The sequence below is a fragment of the Silene latifolia genome, chromosome X (assembly GCF_048544455.1).
Source record: "Silene latifolia isolate original U9 population chromosome X, ASM4854445v1, whole genome shotgun sequence".
In the NCBI taxonomy this organism is placed as follows: Eukaryota; Viridiplantae; Streptophyta; class Magnoliopsida; order Caryophyllales; family Caryophyllaceae; genus Silene; species Silene latifolia.
In genome coordinates this window covers 216352101-216373833 of record NC_133537.1, presented here as the reverse complement: position 1 = coordinate 216373833, position 21733 = coordinate 216352101, and the positions used below count along the sequence as shown (strand labels likewise).

Genomic DNA, 21733 nt, shown 5'->3' with positions numbered 1-21733 from the left:
TTTGACCAACTTGATAAGCTTCAAACTCAACAACGATCCAAGATTATAGGCACCCATGTCATACTTCTCCATGCTAGAGAACTCATTGGTCCACTCTTTTAGACGAATCTCAAGAGTATTCATGATGGAGGATTGTTTTGAGAGTTTTATGTAATAAGACGAAGGAAGAGACGGAATAATTGTGTGAATAAAACCTCTATCGACGTCTCAATTTAAAATAAAATCTGTTTCCTAAAATCCGCCAGGACGGATACATCGGGGAACAGGCGCAGCGCCTGCTGCGCCTCTTCAAAGGGACGCAGCTCCTGCTGCGCCTTTTCCTCAGCAACGTTTCTGTGATTTTCCGCGTTGGATCTTTCCTAAATTCCTCAACGAATAATTTCCTATTCATACGGGTTATTATTTTGGTAAATACGTCAAAGTTACCATATTTCGTGTTTCCTAATTCCGCAGACGCGCATCTCGAGACGATATCGACATTTTCGTCATTTTAGCACACTTGGCATCATTTCACTCTCCATTTCCAACTTATATATTTTTATTTTTTCCTTTTTTAGGGAGTAACCCTCCATACCGTCCGGTCATTTCCGACCAAATTTTTGCATTTTTGCATTTTCGAGTCATTGTTTTTTGCTAATTTAGGCCATATGTATGCATACATCTTCTATGAGATTTCTATGTAAATTTTGGCAGCATGACGGCGTAAACCGTCATCTACCAAACATGTTCAAAGCTAACCTGCAGGAACAAACAACGCAACCTAGCAGCGAAGGCACTCGGGCCATCGTATATACAACCAAAAGAGGGATATGTACAACAAACTGGGGCCTCGAGCCCCAAGCAAAGTCCAAAATGTCCAAAATGTAGGTCCTAAAATGTACAAATGTGCAAGATACAGCCAAAAGCAAAGAAAATAACAACAAAAACTACTGCTGGTCGCCGCCTAACTCCGCAACTCTCGCCTCGAGAGCAGCAACCTCGGCGTCACGAACCTCGAGCTCCCTCAGCAAACGAGCTGTCTCCTCCCGAGACTGGGCCAACTCTCGCTCCAGCTCGCGCTCCCTCTGCAAACAACAAATTGGCTCATGTCAATCATTTCAAGCAATTATAAGAAAATTAGAAAATTCAAAAAAGAAATAGACGAAAGGTTCATACCTGACGACCTCGACCGCCGACAAGTGCCTCGATGGCAGTAGCTCGCAGCCGGTTGGCTACCCTCCATAACGCCACAAACCGAGACGGCGCAACCTGCATTTTCAAATAAGAAGTTCTCAATAATTGGATAAGTTCAATCAAATGTGTTCTTACACAAAAATCATACAAATTAGAGGCTCACCCTCCGAATCAGATGATGCCACTCGTCTAAGCCAGCATCCGTCACAACCACGTCAAAGTCACGCAGCTCGGAGATCGTCGTCCTCCTGGTCGCGTCAGTATACTCGAGAGCCTCGGGGGTACTCTGGGGGCTCGATGCCCGCCGCCTCAACCTCCTGCAAAGACAAAGGATTGACAAAGGATCACCACCAACGCCAGCCAAGTCGGCCTCCCTCTCAGCCTCAGAAGGCTCCCTGAACATCGTCCTAGGAGGATGGATGGGAACCGTCAAGACATCCCGAGAGCATTGACGAGCCAAGCGCTCGCCCAAGTACCACACAGGACCCATCGACGTCCTCAGTAGCAACCGGCTCGAGCTCCTGGGTCGAAGGACCTCAGCCACGAAAGGAGGAGCGCCAGCGTACTCCGCCCAAGGCCTAGGCACCCACTTGGAAAAGACAAGCAAGAAATCATTCTTATGATCGGTAAAAGGTAATAAAGAAGAAAAACGAATATAAGTGAGATGCTCACGCTGTCCAGCTGAAGAGCGTTCACGTCCCGCCGGTAGACACCGTGAGAGGAACACTTGCTCCTCGTGCGACACATCACCCAATCCCTCACAACGGGATATGCCTTCTCCGGCGGCTCCGTCCTCCTGGGCGAGAGGCTCGGAAAGTAGGAATACACCCACGCCTATGAAGCAAGATAGTCAATAACGATCTTTCGTAATTCGATAAGGAAAAGAAGTGATTTTAGTCTGAATGAAGGTTCATACCTCCAATAATAGTCCAGGGCCGACAGCACTAGGAGAAGTCCCCTTCTCCATCAACTCCGGATGAACCATGGCCCTCATGAAGCGGATGACGACCGCAAAACCAGCAGTGACCCAGTCCCAGCGTCCTTGGGAGCTCAAGTCAGAAAGGAAGGGAAGAAGCTTCGTCGACAGCCTCTCTCCCTTGTCTCCGAGGTAGATCGAAGACAGAAACCACCAAAGCCACAAGCAAGCCCTCTGCTCAGCTGTACAGGGAGGAGGAGCCGTCTCTCTCCCGTCAATCACCACCGACGCCGGAGTCTTCCCCACAAAGTAGTCTCGGACGTACGAACTAGGCACCAAACCAGGCACTTCAGCAGCCTTCGGCGCCAAGTTCCAGCCGATCAACCACCTAGCCTCGGCCGAGTCCACCCTCATGGCAGTCTCCGACCACTCCACCGCCTCGGTCCCACACGGTAGACTAGAGATCATGCCGTAGTCCTCCAACGTGACTCCCACCTCACCAAAAGGTATGTGAAAAGTGGAAGTCGTATCCCATAATCGGTCCAAGAAAGCGCGGACCAGGCTAAGGTTAGCCCGCAGCTTCCTCTTCGCGATATCCCTCCAAGCCTGCACCAGGGCGCCGAATGCTGCCCGCTCGATCATGGCTCGCCCCTCCACCAATAGCCTCTCGTAGCACTCCATCGCCATCGTGTAGCCCGAGAATGATCTGATGTTCCCGGCCACCTATTTTGATTTGAAACAGAAGCTGGCTTTAGTTTGAATAAAATTGGAAAGGATATGAGCAAATGAAATGAAAGAGGATGAATGATGAGTAATGAATCCAAGATTACCAAGCTCTTCACCGTCCTATAGGACAGGTGACCCTCCGTAGCCCAAAGCAAGTGCCTGTTGTCCCAGGTCTCAGCCCACGCAGGTGCTCCCCTCAGCTGACGACCGCCTCGCCCAACGTTGGCCCGCCTCGGGGCCTCATTCTCCTCCTCCACCTCGTCCTCAGCAACTGCCTCCTCGAGAGCATGAGAAGCATCGACGACTGTTTTTATGTCCATGAGAGCTCTCCCAGAAGTAGAAGCCTCATCACCTGCAACGTTAAAGTAATTATAGGCCGCGTCAAGTGACGACGAACCTTGATTAGGGGATTTTCGAGCTTTAGAAGCCCCGAAGTCGCTCTTTTCTCGTCATCTTTGGTTGTATTCCCACAAACCCGATCACTCATGTGGTAATTTGGGTTAAGTCAAGCCTAAGTTGAAGCCTAGTCATGGGTTCGAGTTGAAATTTCCACAGCATTTCGTTATAACGGCGATTATGCCCTAGAAAAGTGTCCTGAAAAAGCCATCACAAACCAAAATTCTGAGATGGTAGGAAGTTTACCCATCATCCAAGGATTCCAAATGTCAAGTTTCATCGCAAACAGGCAATCCTAAGGCTACTTTCGAAGCAATTTACGGTTTAGCTGTGAAACCGTCACAATTTCACTCAAATGCCCAAAACTCAACGAAAATTCGAAACAAATACATGGTTATGATCCTTATACTACCAATTAGCCATTTACAAGGTCAATTTTACAAGGCAAGATCATTTGGGAGAAAAGCCCCTAATTTTCGACATTTTAGGGTTGAAAACCGTAAATTTTGTCGATCCAATTCGTCCATTATAGAAGATTAATGCAAGAATGATATACATACCTCAATTAGTCATGGTAGATGCAAGCTTTTGGATCAAATTTTGGCGGAAATGGTTGAGATTTGAGAGAGAAATTGAGGAATTGTGTTTCGAAACAAATGAAATGAACCCCTGTTTCATCGCGCTTTTACGCAGGAAAGACACCCTCAGGAATAGACGCAGCAGGTGCTGCGCCTCTTCCTAAACTTCCCTTCATACGAATTTTCAAAAATTCGTTATGAGTTCGTTATTTGTGGGCCCATCTTTGGTGCGCCTCTTCCCCGATGCCATTTATTTCTTTTCTGGTCCGTTTGACGATTATTCTTCGCTCAGACCCGCATTTCTAAGCCAACTGCAGACTATCGTGCATTATTTATTTATTCCAAGACCTTGCTTCTCACAACGAGCAAGAATTCTCTGATAGGTGTTTCGACACGCCTTCATTATATTCCCCCAGCGAGAGTAAGCGGATAGACAATCCCTCTCGAGACATGGAGATGAATTCCCGATAAGGTTTCCTCGACGAGAGTTCAGGACATACAATCGTCCTTCTCAAGTTCTTCTGAAGTTTGTTTGAAGACGACCCAAGCAGATTTCTCTCAGCAGTTCCCGCCTATGTCCTGCTACTTACGATATTTCTTGTTTCCCTACGGAGTGCGATAAAGGTGTCGTTCTCCAGAATTTCCCAGACCGGCAGAGTTCTTACACTCGAGCCTTAGTTACCCCTTAGGTCGAACTCATATTTGGCCTCCTTCCCGTTGATGCTTTCCTTTAGGGTCCCACGCCCTAGAACACAATCCTTATATATCTTTTAGGTCTTACCCTTAGCTCTTACGCTTACCCTTAGCTCCTATGCACCCCCGGAAGCATCTCGAGAAAGAAGTTTCAGGTATGGTCTCTTCTTATGGCTGGCGAGCTTCCTTACGTAGTCTAATGGACTTTAAACGACCCTCCCCGATAGTCGACAGACTTTAAAATGTTCCCGACGACAGGTCCTTGGTTCAGACCCCTTGAGCCGCCTCGCGTCGCCATAGTCGTCAGGTTGTAATCTTCGATTGACCTGATGGCTATACTTTGACTTTTGCCTTGTCCAAGCTTCAGTCAAAGTGGGGGCTCTGTAGATACCTCATTTTTGCACCTCCCGCAAACCACCCGGTGATGATTGGGCCGCATGTTTGATACGCGGAACGATTTGTGACAGTTCGTAAGTTTATCATCAAGTGATTGCTCAAACACTCGTGTCTACCTCTTAATTGTCATCTACGCGCCGATACGGTCGTTTTGACAGCAATTAGAGTACAATTGGAGTCCGGGCCTAAAACCGTCTTCATTTTCTGATAACCGCTAAATCCCGAGTCATAATGTTCTGGAATATTCCGGATATTTCTATTCCATATTTCACAATCTTTTAATCTTTGGTAAAGGATTTCCTGTAATATTCATACAAAATATTAAGGAAAATAAGATTAATCCGTTGTTCCATAAACTAAACGCGGAAATATTTCTTCCGCAGGAGGAAACCACCTGGGAACAGACGCAGCAGCTGCTGCGCCTCTTCCGAGGTCCTTTTCTGCGTATTTTTTCGTATCTTTTCATATCTTTTCGAGATTCACTTCCAAAGTTTCTCCGAAAACCCTAATTCCTTCACGTGATTAGTATAAATAGGAGCCTTCGCTCCTCATATTTCTCACGCGAGTGTCCGCCCTTCTCTTCTCCCTTTGCATTCTAGACCACGTTCTTACTTTTTGGCGTCTACGTGCTTGAACTTTCGACCACGTAAGCTCGGATCCTTCTGAGTACCAGCCTCGTTTGCATGACCGACCAATTTGACCAACTCCACCATAATCAACTTAATAAATCTTAATCGTTTTCCTCTTACGAGGGCACTTTCGTTACATTCGAGTCGAGCATCACTAAATCGTAAACATAGTTCATCCCGTTTCGTCAAACATGTAAGTCTGAGGGTGTCAATCCTTCTTTATTTATTGTTATTTACTTTTTGTAATCATTAATGTAAGGTTTATGTCGAAAGTACTTCTAAAAACCGATTTGTGAAACCATGTTTAAAACCCTTTTTACGGATTATCAGGAGATTGACGTCGAGAAAGGACGCAGCAACTGCTGCGCCTCTTCGAAGGGACGCAGCACCTGCAGCGCCTCTTCGTGAGGCTGCTGCAGTTCCTGCGTCCTTTCTTCTTCCTTCGTCTTCCGTTGATTTTGTCTACTTTGTTTTCCTTCATCTTTTTTGTTCTTAACCCGTTCACATGATAATTTAATATATCATTCATCACTGTTAGTATATAATTCATCGTTAATTCCCGACTTAAATCACTTATAATCCAATATTTGCGGGTTTTCGTCATTAAAATCAATTCGGGTTGTAGAGATTCGATTCTTTCATATCAAATTTATGGAATTCGATCTTTGATATATTTCCATCTGTCTATTGTCATATCCGTCATTAGTTCTTCATTAATTCGTCATGTTTACCATATTTAGTTCACCCGTGTCACTAATCAATCTTTCATTCATGTAATTAAATCATTTTAATCGGTTTTATCCATGTTTTATCGCTTTTATGATTCATTCACATATAATTAATGTATTAAATCACCTTCATCCGAGTCATATATCGTAATCAATCATTAAATATCACCCATGAACATTAACGATTTGCAGTTCCGGCTTCACAGGCAGAACTCAGCCTTGGAACAGACGCAGCAACTGCTGCGCCTCTTCCAGAGGGCGCAGCTCTGCTGCGCCTCTTCCAGGTTGATTTCTGTCCCTGAACTTCCGTTCTGCCTTGACCTAGTTTTAGTTTACGTATTTAATCTACTATTATTCGTATTATCGCCTAATTCCTGTTCGTTTATTTGTTTATTCTTTTTTTCCAAATTATCCGTTTTTAAAGGTATTTTCGACATAAATCATTAATCCGTTGTAATTTTATTTCTTTTATCGCATTGTTTGTATGCTTCCACATGTAATTGAATCTAAATTCCTACTTCGACTCAATTGTATGCTAAATTAGTTGTTTCACCGACATAGCCGAATTCTCACATGTTAGGATCAAAACTTGGATGTTGCATTGCATGCATATAATCGACAATATATCGACTATAGACAATTTCCCTAATCATTAGTAGAGGCCGCTATCGAGGCGGGCGGGATTAGGTGTTCGATCAAAAGAGCTTCCTAATACGTACCCTCACCCCTTACTCCAGATCTCTGTGAACATCCGTGTTCATTGGCATCCACTAGAGTCATTCTAGACATAGAATGCTAAGGGTATCGAGTTCTTGGTGCTCATGTCACTACTTTGTGTCTTGACATGACATGAGGTATTCGAACGGTTTCCAATTTTCCACAATAAATTGGTGGCGACTCCACAAATGCAAACGCTTGTTTCCCAAGCGCCCCCCGTGGCCCGCGTCCACAGATTGTAGTAGAAAATAATTCTGGCTCCTCAGGAGTTAATTGTGCTCAATTGATCATAGGACCAGCTGGCCCTGGTGGCCACTAGTGGCTGGACTTGGCGCTATCAGAATTGATCTTGGAACAGGACCCTGCACTGGTTGAAACAAGAGCATGGTTTGCACTATCTGAATTTTTGATGCCTAGACTCGGAGCTTGGTTACCATGGCCTTGAGCTCCAGCTTCAACCTCCCCTGGTTGAAAAGGGCTTGCCCTCAAGCCTGGTGCCTCCTCTCCCTCAGAATCATAGTAGGGACTTAAATACCCCACATTGAAGGTACCATGGACACCATACTCTCCTGGAAGATCAACCTTGTATGCATTAGGACCAATTTTTTAAACAATTTCAAAGAGGCCATCTACTCTAGGCATGAACTTGTTTCTTCTCTTAGCATGGAACCCCCTTTCCTCAGATTAACCCAGACTAGATCACCTGGCATGAATTCCTTTTTTCTTCTTGGGACATTAGACTGTTGCTTGTACCTGTCATTAGCTTTCTGAATTTCTTTTCTGACTGATTCATGGAGCCTCAACATTTGTTCTGCTTTTGTTTTGGCCTCAAATTTCACCTCCTCTCTGGGTATATTGGACAGTTCTAAGAGAATCATGGGATTTACCCCATAAACCTGTTGGAATAAGTGTCCTCCGACAATAATGCGATCACAACTGTCGATCATAATGATCACATGTTTAAATCTCATTTTTAAGAATACGTAAGGGATGATTCATTTTATAGTCAACTGATCAACATTAATCGGTAACGATTGGCTTGCTAGAGTTTGACGTTACTGTCGTGGGACGGTGGTGGTCAGTTGATCCCTTAAGGTCACACCTAAAGGATGATGCCCTAATCTGTAAAGTTGATTAATTGTATGACGATACAAGTTAATCAATTCCTTAAAATTGAACAATTCAATTTGTGAGAGAGAATATTGATATCTTATTGTAATGGGATTAAATAAGATTTATTTTAGTAATTGAAATGCTTTATTACTAAAATTGTTTATTGTTTGAGAAACAATAGAGATAATAATGAATGGTTGATTATAATTACAAGATGTTGTGAATTATAATTATATGACCCATTTTATTTATGTGATCAAGTATCACTAGTCAATTTGTTGTATGTAATTTAATTAATTTATAAAATGATATTTATGTGATAATTATGCATTAAATTAATTAATAACATGTAATATACTACATGTGACATATTGTGTGACAATTGACAAATTGACAAAATAAAATGGTAGTCCATTTTATAAGTGGACCAAAATGTAGAGGGTTAGTGGATGGTGGTGATTTATTTTAATAAGCTAAAATAACACCATCATGACACTACTTACCTAGCCTTACATGCCTAAGGTTTAGAGATGAACAAAAGTAAAAAGGGAAGGACCATATATTGGTCCTCCACCTCCCCAAAACCGTGCTCCCCTCTTACACTAGAGAATTTTGTACTCTACTAATTCTCTTGATGCACATTCATTCAATTCACATGCATGCATATTTGATTTATGCTTCATTTCTTCTCATCTCTTAAAAGGTCTTTTCTAAATAGTCTTAGAAAATCATCAAATTGTTCAAATGTGTTTACTAATATTATTAGTGTAATATATGAGTATTAGTAATCAATTTTATGGTAAACTACTGAACAAATATCTAGCACATATTATTTAGTAGAGATAAGGGATAATCTTGGGTGCAATCAAGAGGAGTGACTTCTATACTTGAAGTCTTTGGAGGATCATCCTATTACTCATCATAGTTCAAGAACAAGTGAAGGTAGGAGACCTTACTTGTGCCCATAAACCGAAATATTCAATGTAAGGAACCGGTTTTCCTCTACACTTATTTATATGTTTTGCATGCATAAGATCCTTAAGTTTTTATGACTAAAACTTTAAACTAAAATATATGATATTTAAAATATGATTTCCAACAAGTGGTATCAGAGCTTTATGGTTTTTGCATGCAAGATCGGGATCGTTTTTCCGAGATAATACGATTAACGAATAAAACTTGAAATTTGTGTTTTATGTTGATAAATCACGAAATAACTTTGCATGTTAAAAGTTTCTGGTCCTAAGTGATTTTTAGGACATTTTGGTTTATTTATGGATTTTATTATTCATTTTATATAATATTGGCATTAAAATGTGATTTTTATGATAAAAATGTCATTTTTGGACAAAAAATAGCTAAACTTCCAATTTTTTAGTGATTTTTGGATATGTTTTCACATATATTATCTACTTATGGCCTGTAATTGTTAATGATAAAATGAGTTGTATTGCTCTAAATATGGATTTTTCAAGTTAAAATCGTATTTAAATGGGTAAATAGGTTAATATGAGTTATATTTCGAATCTGGTCATGGAAATTTAGTATGTTGTCACATGAAATTTTACAAGATGTGTGTAAAATATTTGGATATAATGAAGTCTTTATGCATGATTTATGAATTTTTGATGAAAAATCACATAAATAGTGACTATAATTAGTAATAATGCTAAAACATACTTCATGACTAAAGGAAAAACGTCACATGTTGCATTTTATCATATATTTCAGATCTAAATTTGAAAATTTGATAAAAATAATTTTTCTCATATTTTTATGATCATAATTGTTAAAATCGATAAACCGCAACATTGTTTTTCTCGATAAATTTTCAAAATTTTTAACCTATGTTTTGAACATTATGAGTGTCATGGTTTTTTTTCCAGAATGTTCATGAGTTTAAATTTCAAATTTCGAAATTATTTGAAATTTTTATAATTTAATTTGAAGTTTATAGCATAATTTTGTATTTTTGGGTCCATTTATGAACAATATTAAGAAATGAAGTTTAATTATTGTCAAAATGTTCGTGAAGACTAATTTTTGAGTCCTAAGATGGTTAGGGTAATTAACTTGAACATAAATATGAATTTATGAGACATATTGTGATTTTAACAAGTTTATAATCACGCAAATCCGTAAAAACCGATAAATATACGATATTGGCTCTTAAAAGGCGATTTAGAATAAAATCTAGCATGTTCATATATATTATAATGCTGCATTTTATTTATGATTATCATTTTTTAATTTTATGTAATTTTGAATTATGTAATTTTACTTAGTATGGCCTTAGTTTTAATTGGTATTACCCGAAATATATGGGAATATCGATTCGGTTGTAATTGTTGTGATCTCGTATCACCGTTTTGTAATTTAATAGATTTATTTTTATTTTATTACAAATGGATAATAGGAAATTATGTACTTCATTTTGTAATTTAATTATTCTGGACTTCCTTGAAGACGGTGCCATTCGAGAAGGCGATCCATCAAAGAAAGTGTTGCCTTGAAGTGCGTGCCAAGACCGAAGTTCAAGGGACCAAAGGAGTTGGTTTCCGCATTTGTAATAGTTTATTAAACTTACTATTTTAGGAAGACCATACTAGGATTTTATTTTATGCTTTGCATTTTATTTATATGTTGCATGCATCGCTAAATCGCCATAACTATAACATGCATTTTATTTAATCGAGTAAATCGACCGTGTCAATTATAATTATCGTAGTTCACCGCCTTAGTTCACTTAAAATGTGATAAATAATAAATTGGCATGACCTCTCGCTAAATAAACAATTGAGACTTAGCCTTACCAAAAATTAGAAACCATGAAAACCTATTTCGTGAGGAAGTTCCCTCGGCCTTACCGGGGTACAAACCTTGCTACCTAGGGGAACTGGGTGATAAATGTCTACCCACCGAATTTATAAAGATAAGGGTTGTATTCGGCTTTACCGATGCCCAAGTTGATATAAATTTGGATCATGGACACATTTATTCGAAATTTGGGTTGAACTCAACGAAAGTATTCTCGACGGTTGCCGGATGTGTTTCAGGCTAAAGATAAATATTAATGTAATTTTATCGACCAAGAGTTTTAAAAGTAGAATCGATTAAAGAGATAATCCACCGAGTTATATTGATGAGGGTTGTATTCGGCTTTACCGATGCCCAAGTTAATATGAATTTGGATCTTGGAATCATTTAGCATAGTTGGGTAAAGGTCACTATGGAAATGCTTTACTTGTTATTTACAAGTATTAATAAAACGATAAATGTTAAGTTTTCTACTATTCCGTTATCATATTGTTCTATTTCTTTACCACAATTCATATACGATATCATTTCGATTTTTGATTCAAATCTCCATTAATACATCGTAACTAAAGAAAAATATGAATTTGCTTCTAAAACCTCATATGAACCATTGCTAAAGATCTTTTTGTGAAAAGTGTAGATAGAAGTTATTCATTATCAAAAAGGCTTTTGATTATTGACTAAGATGTCTAATTACAATGGATAGTTATTCATATACTTAATTGAATTAAGTACTTTGAAACGTTAAATTGTTTTGGTAATTAGATTTGTAAAAAATCGTAATTGACCAAAATATCGCAACCACTTCAATGAAAGTTTTAAGACTAAACGAATAAATTGAAGAGTAGTCTTCATGAAATTAATTTTTGCTTCTCTAAGCAAAGATTCATTGAAATGAGTGGGAGCATTCTCTTAATCGTTAAGAAAGGACGAGGTTCAGGAAGTAAAGGTTGGAATAGAATTGACAAGATAAAGGAAAAAGTAAAGTTATTGGGAATAACATTATTAAACCTATCAGTTTCGACCGATAAAAGTTCCCATTTTGGAAGTGTTAGACACTAGAAAGGAAACTACCCCAAGTTGTTAAAGATTAAGCAAGTTAGTTGTGGGACATCTAATAAGACTTAGTTCTTTATTTATTTGATTGACATAAGTTTTGCTAGTACCATTTCGTCAATATTAGAAACCGATGGTGATTTTCATCATTGTATACGATACATAGGATGATTAGAATATGACGACTAGCATCAAATAATATCGAGAGATAGAGTCATTGTGTACTCAATCTAGTTTTGGGTTTAAAGTTGTACCTTAATTAGGAATATTAAGTACATGGACCCTAAATAAGAATATAATTTTGTTAAGATACAAAAGAGGTTTCACTTTTTGTGACCGAATACAGCGCGGTTTGATTTATGGCTAGCCCAAAATCAAGGTGATTATATTCTAAACCAAGCTAGAATGATATATCATGTAGATGATGCAAGACTCATATTGGTAACCCAGATTTAATCTAAATTCTGGAATGATAAACGCAAAGAGTTACCGAGTACTCTTGGAACCATTAGATTGTTAATCTTATGGTATATGCGTATCTTGTATTCAAAGCAAGATTTCTCGTGCCTTTTGGTAGAAAAGGAGATTGAGGATGCAAATCATTAATCCAGAAATGTTGATCATTTTCTTTTACCGACGATTAAGTTGATAGAGTTCACTTGATAAGGTGCAAAGAGAAGTCTATGAGGAAGTACAAAGAGTTCAAAGACGCACGATTTCATTGTAATGGTAATATCTAAGTGATAACTTTGATATAAGCCAAAGGAAGTGTGATATAGTATCACAAATTAATCTCTCTTAACACGCATTATGGGATAAGGTTTGACAAACTCTATTCGATATGGTTTGGACATTGATCAAGTTACTTTGAGTTAATTGATCTTATTTTGGGGATATTATCATTTTGTCTAAGGAGTTTTTCCACTAAATCTAAACTATTCATATGAGATATGGAATGGTAGTGTACCATGCTCGTAAGTTTTTCAAAAGAAACAAGCGCTCCTTTTACAATAACCACGAGTACAACGGGTTTGTGGCTCGTGAAACTGTCTTACTAGAAAACAAGTTTATTTCTAGAAGACAGAGGGGAGAAAATATTCAAGAGCCACAAAAAAATTGTATGTCGCAAGAAACTGGTCTTTCTTGGCTACATGAGACTATTCAAGAGCCACAAAAGAATTGTATGTCGCAAGAAACTGGTCTTTCTTGGCTACATGAGACGTTTTGTATAAGACGTTGTTTCTTCAAAACCTAGGAGGTTAAAGTCATCACTTGTTGAAGATGATGAATTCATGTTACTTTTAAGAAGGTAAAGAGCTTACAACTTACAAAGAAATTGTTTGATTCAAGTTAATTACTTCTGGAAAGTAATAAACATATGACTTACATGAGAGTGTTTAAGTCACAACTCAATACAAGGCTTAGAGCCATGAAAATCCGAAATAAATTCCAAGTAGAATTGTTGGATATCAAAGAGAGATATCAAAGCTTGATTGGTGGCAAAGGGTTTTGCACTAGTTGAAATGCTTAAGTCTATTTGGATCTTCTTAGGGATTGTGTTTCATTATGAGATATATAACAAGTGAATCCAAAAACCCACTTCTTCAAAGAAGAAATGTATTCGATACATGTTATGAGTTTTTTTTTTTGCAATCCTAAGATAATGTGCAACTTAAGAGATGGTCTTGAGTAGGACATCAATGAGTTGGAATCAATGATTTGATCATGGTATAAAATTTTTCCCGATAAGTCGAGAAGTTGTGTTTATACATGAAGTTTTGTGGGAGTTACGGAAATTTTAGTAGTCTTATATGTGGAAGACATATTGATCATTGCGAATGATTTAAGACTTTGGAGAAATATAGTACATATTTAATATCTGGATTTATGGAGATAAATCTACATGATATTAATGTCAAATAAGGAGTCTTATGTTGATAAGATTCATGAATAGTTCAATCGAGTTGAACATATTTGATTGATTCCATTTGCTTCCGCTGCCGAATCAATTAAATAGGAAATGATGTATAACACTTCATATATTTTGAGTATGATGAATTGTTTCAAATCGAATTTAAGTAATAGTTACCAAGTAAGCCATAAAGATTACCCTTAAGTGCTTGCAGAAGCATTAATGATGTAAAGCAAAGTGTTTTTGATGCAATTTTGTGTAAGGGTGTTACACAAATGACAATTGACAATTGAGATTGCGCATGGTTTCCGACAAAACCATAATCAAAACACATTAGGATGGTTAAGATACCATAGTGGCTATGTTATTTAAGAAATAGATTTTCTAGAATCGTTCTAGGCAATAAAGAACAATGAGAAATATTTACAACGGAAATTGAGTACACTTGCAATCATGGGATGTGCAAGAGGGATGAGTCCCGCACACTGTGAAAACAGTGGGAGCTATTTTAAGGCAAGAAAGCCTATGTCTAGATTGGATCCAGACACGTACTCAGAAAGTTTTGTAATGCAAATGTATACATTACGAAAGGAAAACAAGTATGTAGCAAGGTTGAGCAGGGAGTTGCTAAGACCTACTTACAATGCCTAACTAGCCTAGCTCCTATGTTTTTTTTAGTATGTATTAGGGTCGTTTCTTGTCTTTAGCCTCCTTCTATGCATATTCTATGAGGTTTGGTGTCCTTTGTAGGAGAAGAGCACTAACTTGACTAGATGGAGTGAAGCGGAGCTAAATTGATAGCATATAATGACCAAGAACCAAAGCGGAGACCAATACAAAAGGCCTAAGTAAATAAAACAAGTAATTGGGCAATGACAAAGGATCCCCACGGATTGGAAGGGAGCCATTACAAGAGGAAATTGCCTTGAACCAAATCAAGTGCTGCTTGTTTGGCTCTTAAAATATGCTAGATGAAATAGCGTCGAAAAATCAAGTGGTCTAGGCTTTTGAATCACTCCAATAGGAGTCCGGATGAGGAAATGACGTCTGTTTTACAATCCGAGCTCAAATAGACAAGATACCCGTCGGGACGCCCGACCCCATTCCACGTCGTCCGGATTATCATGCAGGGAGATTTTCTCAATAATGGATCCGTGGGGCTCCTCCTAGGACTTGCAAGGCTCTAATCCTCTTTCAAGGGGTTTAGTCGCCATTTAAGCCCTTAGTTAACCTAATCCTTGTACTACTATATATACCCATCTTGTATTTAGAGCAGATTAAGCTTTCTTAGATTAGATTAATAGTAGATTACAATATATTAGCACTTAATCTTTCTACAAATTACACATTAATCTTTCCTTAATTATTGTTCAAGATTTATCATTGGGTAATTGAAGATTATTGGGTTATTATTGGAGAATTGACAACTCTTCATCAATTAATTAAGTTCTCTTCTATTATTCTTTGCTTTCCATTTATTCATCTTAATATTGGTACAATTCCTTTACTCTTTACTTGTTTAATGTTTATTGTTTCACTCTTTCATCATGTTTATACTTGTTAAGATGATTGACACCATTGTTAACATGTTTTCCATGATAATGAGTGAGTAGTTTCCTAACTAGGGATTAGTGGGCGATTAGGGGAGTTAATCATGGGAAATATTTATGCTTAATGAGATCATATGAATGCTTGCTTATTGTTTTCCAACTTATGCACATATCATGTTTGATGAAATGCTTGATTGACAACCTAGCATGTTTCTCTTATCCTTTCAACAAGACTTGTAAGACATAAACTAACTCAAGGCTTGTTAGACCATGCATATAGTTGATTAGGAAGAATTAAGTAGACTTTTAGGTGTTGTACAGTCTTGACCGACTAGGCTCCGGGACCCAAACCTTCCTTGAACTCATTTATGTTATATCACACTAATAGGGAAAACCAAGTCGACTTGTAGGTGTTGTACAGTCTTTTCCGACTCGGCTCCGGGACCTAAGTTTCCCCTAGAAATCGTAAGATATACATTAAATCGATTCCAACAATAATAATTGCTTGCATCTATGAAACTTGTTTGTTTAATCTCACCATGATTCCTCTATGATCCCATGATTCCCTAGTATTGTTTATCATTTGATCACACCCTTGATTTTATTGCTTTCATTAGTTTAGAATTATCAACTCAAACCAACTAGTGCAACTACAATTATATTGAACAATTTGAGTACCCCCATCCTTTGGGTTCGACCCCGACTTGTTTGCTATGCTAGTAGTTGGGTATAAATGTGTTTGAGAGCGTACAACTACACGCTCATCAACTATGTGTTGGAGTATGTGTCCTCGACAATAGTGCGATCACATTATTGAAACTCATAATAAGAATATGTAAAGAGATGATTCAATATATGTAATCAACTGATCAGCATTAATCGGTAATGATTGGCTGACTAGAGTTTGACATTACCGTCGTTTAACGATGGTGGTCAGTTAATCCCTTAAGGTCACTCCTAAAGGACGATTTCCTCAATTGTTAAGTTCATTGATTATATGACGATACAGATTGATTAAATCCTTAAATTGAACAAATTGATATTTATAAGAGAGAATATTATATCTTATTGCAATTTGATTAAATAAGATTCAATTTAGTAATTAATATGTTATATTACTAAAATTGATTAATGTTTATGAAACATTTGAGATAAGAGAAATCAGTTAGTTATAATTACAAAATGTTGTAGATTATAATAACTAGACTTAATGTGATCCAATATATATACATGTAATTGTTAATTACTTGTTAATTTGTTATTTGAAATTTATTTAATGCATGATGATATTTAACTAGTTAAATATGCATTATTATACCTAATGACATGTTACATGTCACATGTCACACAAATTACAAATGACAAAATACAAAGATAAAATGGAGGTCCATTTTATGTATAAAAACCGATTTTATTAGTAAGTGGGCTTTGATGGTTTTGTTTTTTAAGTAATAAAAATAAGACATCATGATGACCATCTTACACACCTATGGTGAGACCATATAAGACTCAAGTTGGTCACCCCAATTATTTCTTAATTCTCGATTGAAAATCGCATTTAGAAACTAGTTTTGACTAGTGTCCCAAACCATTTGATTAGGAATCTCTTGGTGTGTTCGAATCTTGTATTCAAAGCAAGATTAATTCATGACTTCTTTCTAGAAAAAGGATTATGAATAGAGCAAGATATTCGCTCTATTTACACTTTGAAGTGTATGGTCGAATACAATTTCAATCAGAAAAGTTTATTACTACATCATCATCTCTTCTACAAACGAACTAGGTAGATACTTGGTATCCACTTAATGAGGTAAGAAGAGAAATTCTTTGAATAAGTTCAATGAATGTTTACAAGTATCAAAACCTAGAGAATATAAAACTAAAGTATTAGTACTTTGTTAAAATAAGGAACAATAAAGTGAAGACTTTTATGTACCCCAAAAAGGAGTGTGATATGGTATCACAAGTTCACCTTCATAATATTAGAAAGTGACAAAGAATCATATACGATATAATTGAATCTTTACAATAAAGTTGGAAGTAGTTCCTATCACAATTTGTCTAGTATTTATTTATTACACTAAATCAAAACATAATTAAAGCAATCATCTACATTTCATATGAGATATGGCTAGGCATGGTACCTAAATTGTAGCTTGTTTTGATAGTGAACATGTGGTCTCTCTTCCTACATGATCATGAGAACAAAGGGTTTATGGCTCGTGATGCTGTCTATCAAAGAAAAGAGGATTATTTCTTATAGACAGAGTGGGAGAAAATGTTCAAGAGCCACAAACTGAGAATAAGACGTAGGAAGATGTTCTTTCTTGGTCAAAATCAGTAATTATTTCTTCGAAATCTAAGTAGACAGGAGTCATGTTATTTTTTGAAAGTAACAAACCTGTAACTTATTATGATGCTTTATCTAGTTTCAAATCCGCAAAATCCGAAACGAGCATAAACATGAGAATGTTTATTTAGCTTGGTTGGTTGGTGGCAAAGGGTTTTGCACGCAACAACAACGCTTCATTGTATTTGGATGTGATTTGATATAGTTGGATTTTAAAATCATCTTGCATGAGTTTTGTAAATTGCGACTATCCTAAGGTAGAATATAAACATAAGAAGAAATCTTAAGTAGAAGTTAAGGAGTTGAATTGTATGTTTTGATCATATGATAAACATGTCTCGAATTGTCGAGTAGTTCTGTTTATACATGGAGTTTAGTGGGAGTAATATGGTGTTAATAGTCTTATATGTAAGGGACATATTGATCATTGCGAATGATGAAAGACTTAGGAGAAGAATTATACATCTCTAAGGTATCCAGACCTATAAAGATAGTTCTAAGAGGATATTAGCGTTAAATGAATATTCTTATAATGATAAGAGTCTAGACAAGTTCAAAGGTATTGAACATGTAGAAATTAAATCCACTTGCTTCCGCTGCAGGATTAATTCATTAAGCTAAGATGTATCGACATTCTTATAATTCGTATACTTAGAGTATGATGAAAGGTTATAAATCGAACTTAAGTGAAAGTCACTATATAGCCATATAGTCTATCCATTAGTACTCAAGAAGCACTAATGATATGTCTTCTATGTCTCATATATAGATAACATATTATTCATTGAGAATGATAGGCCAATATTTTCTTCCGTGAAGAAGTGATTGGGAGACTAGGAAGAGATGCAAGACATCTTTAGTATCCGAATCTATAATGATAGATTAGGGAGGATAAGTGTGTAGAAATAATTATTGGATTTGTATGCAAGGAGTTACACAAATACCATATTCTAAAACACATAAGGATGGTTAGATAACCGTCTTGGCTATATTATTTAAGGAGGATATCTGCTAGAAACATCTTAGGCAGTTGAACAATGAGATATATACAACTGAAATTGAGTACACTTGCAATAATGAGATATGCAAGAAGGAGGGGATGATATTAGAATTCGGTTTTGTGAATTGGAGGAACTATAGTAGTTCGTTCCAATAACCGAAGGTCTTATCCCTATTCACTGTGAGATCAGTGGGAGCTATTCAAGGCTCGAAAGCCTATGTCTAGATTGGATTTAGACATGAACTCAAAAGTTTTATAATAAAGATTATACATAATAAAGGTAAAAAGTACATAGTAAGGTTAGGGAAAGTGCAATGTGTTGCTAAGACTTACTAACCAAAGCCTTCTCGTAGGCTTAGCATGATAAGTCATGCCATTTCAATTGAGTTGAGATGTATAGATGTATACAATATTAAGTATGGATTATAGATTATGTAGTAATTGATATAGTATCAATTTTACATATGCGATAATACATTCATCGTTTGAGTTTTATTCAAAACTCCTTTCTTATAATACTTTGTTTTCCAAATAGGCTGTCGAGACAATATTGAACCCTATCTAAGTGAACTGGATTAACATAGTATTGGCCCCTAGTCACTTACATGAGGTGACGTCTCCAAGTGACTAGAGTGTGATGCAATTGATGGTAAGTTCAAGTATCATAGGGTCATGAGAGATGACTAGTCGATCACATAGGCAGACTGTAAGGGACACTATGTCGGGCAGTAACCGCTTATAGAGTTTTGGTAATTCATATAGCCTGGTCGTGGCAAGAGCTACTATATTATTCTTTTGAGTCAATTCTTTGACTAAAGACTGTTCACCCAAGTTGGCACAATTTCTGAATGACTTTGAGTTATGCTCTACGACTTTCGTAAATGGGGTCAAATGGGCATCTCTTGGGTCATGATGAGCTGTGGCTAAACAAAGGAAATAGTGCAATAGGAATTGTCCATCCCCTTGTTAGGGTTATTTAAAAATCTCATGGCCACTCGAGGAGTAGTGAACTGAAAATGCGTGGCCACGCTCGGAAGGTATCTACGGTAGATAATTCCGGTCAAACAATTACTCTCCAGATCGAGGAAACCACTCTTGATATGATCACTTGCAAGGACGACCTACAAGACACCTTGCATTGAGTGGGAGATAGTAATAGGACAAGAGAATTGGTGACGCACACTTGTCTCGGACAAGTGGGAGATTGTTGGAGTATGTGTCCTCGATAATAATGCGATCACATTATTGAAATTCATAATCGGTAATGATTGGCTGACTAGAGTTTGGCATTAATGTCGTTTAACGGTGGTGGTCAGTTGATCCCTGAAGGTCACTCCAAAAGGACGATTCCCTCAATTGTTAAGTTAATTGATTGTATGACGATACAGATTGATTAAATCCTTAAATTGAACAAATTGATATTATAAGAGAGAATATTATATCTTATTGCATTTTGATTAAATAAGATTCAATTTAGTAATTAATATGTTATATTACTAAAATTGATTAATGTTTATGATACATTTGAGATAAGAGAAATCAGTTAGCTATAATTACAAAATGTTGTAGATTATATTAACTAGACTTAATGTGACCCATTTTATATACATGTAATTGTGAATTACTTGTTAATTTGTTATTTGAAATTTATTTAATACATAATGATATTTAAATAGTTAAATATGAATTATTATACCTAATGACATGTTACATGTCACATGTCACACAAATTACAAATGACAAATTACAAAGATAAATTGGAAGTCCATTTTATGTGTAAAAACCGGTTTTATAAGTAGTAGTGGGCTTTGATGGTTTTGTTTTTTAAATAATAAAAATAAGACATCATGATGACCATATTACACATCTATTCACTAGCTAGATATTGTTTTGAGAAGACAAAAGGCAAATGCATGGCCCTATTTCAAAGGAAGAAACCGGTCACCCCACATAGAGAAGGGTATGTTCTCATTTTGACAATGTGTGGTCTTATGGATGCTTATCTCTCTTCTTTTCTCCATATTCTCTCAAAAACACATAAAATGGTTTTATGATAAATTTGTTCAAACAATCTAATATTGATATACTTACTAGTGTAGTAAATAAAAATTATATTAGAGCTACTATTAAGGTAAACTACTTATATTATCTAGTTAATAATATTAGTAGGATTTTGGGATAGTCTTGGAGCAATTGAAAGAAGGTTCTCACAATATTGAGACAAGGAGGATCATCCATTTATTTTAAGCTCAAGAACAAGTAAGAAAGGTGTTCTTACTTGTGCCCTTATAAACCGATTTCACTAATGTAAGGAGTATTTTCTTTACTTATCTATTTATATTTTGTTATGCATGCATAAGATCATCATATTTAATTAATGAGTAATTAGATATAAAATTAAAGAGTTTAAGTTAAGGGTTAATGAATCCTTTCACTATGCACCTCAGGATCCTTCCCAGAGTCTTGTTTGTAACCTCAGTTTGGCCATCTGTCTGTGGGTAGTGAGCTGTGCTGAACAAGAGCTTGGTTTTGAGCAGTCTCCATAGAGTTTTCCAGAAATAGCTCATAAACTTGGTATCTCTGTCTGATACAATAGTCTTAGGAATTCCATGGAGTCTCACAATTTCCTTCAAATATAGCTCAGTTATACTGGCTGCATCTTCAGTCTTCTTGCAGGCTATGAAATGAGCCATTTGGCTGAATCTGTCCACCACAACCATTATAGAATCCTTTCCCCTTGCTGTCCTTGGAAGAGCCACTATGAAATCCATGCTTATGTCTTCCGAAGGTCTTTCTGGAACTGGTAGAGGAGTATAAGGTCCTCACTGGAATGAACTCTTGGCTCTCTGATATACTGAACACCTTCTCAGAGCTACCTGGATATCGCCCATCATTCTTGGCCAATAAAATCGGCCTTGTAGGATGTCCAAGGTTTTCTGAACCCCAAAGTGTCCTCCTAGCCCTCCTGAATGTATTTCCCTGA

The 21733-nt window shown here is 37.0% G+C and overlaps 1 protein-coding gene across 1 annotated transcript; it reads right to left on the bottom strand.

Moving 5' to 3' along the window:
• Nucleotides 1–7267: 7267 nt before the first annotated feature.
• Nucleotides 7268–21521, bottom strand: LOC141619308 (uncharacterized). Its single transcript, XM_074436335.1, has 3 exons — nucleotides 21193–21521; nucleotides 7642–7798; nucleotides 7268–7534 (listed from the first exon to the last, which is right to left on the bottom strand). The coding sequence occupies exons 1-3, from the start codon at nucleotides 21519–21521 to the stop codon at nucleotides 7268–7270; spliced, it is 753 nt and encodes a 250-aa protein (XP_074292436.1).
• Nucleotides 21522–21733: the final 212 nt, after the last annotated feature.

Coding starts and splice junctions, on each gene's coding strand:
- LOC141619308 (XM_074436335.1), bottom strand. CDS start 21,521: ATGGATTTCATAGTGGCTCTTCCAAGGACAGCAAGGGGAAAGGATTCT. Junction 7,799..21,192: donor ACTCTGGGAAGGATCCTGAG/GTGCATAGTGAA, acceptor CAATATACCCAG/AGAGGAGGTGAAATTTGAGG. Junction 7,535..7,641: donor TGCCAGGTGATCTAGTCTGG/GTTAATCTGAGG, acceptor AATGCATACAAG/GTTGATCTTCCAGGAGAGTA.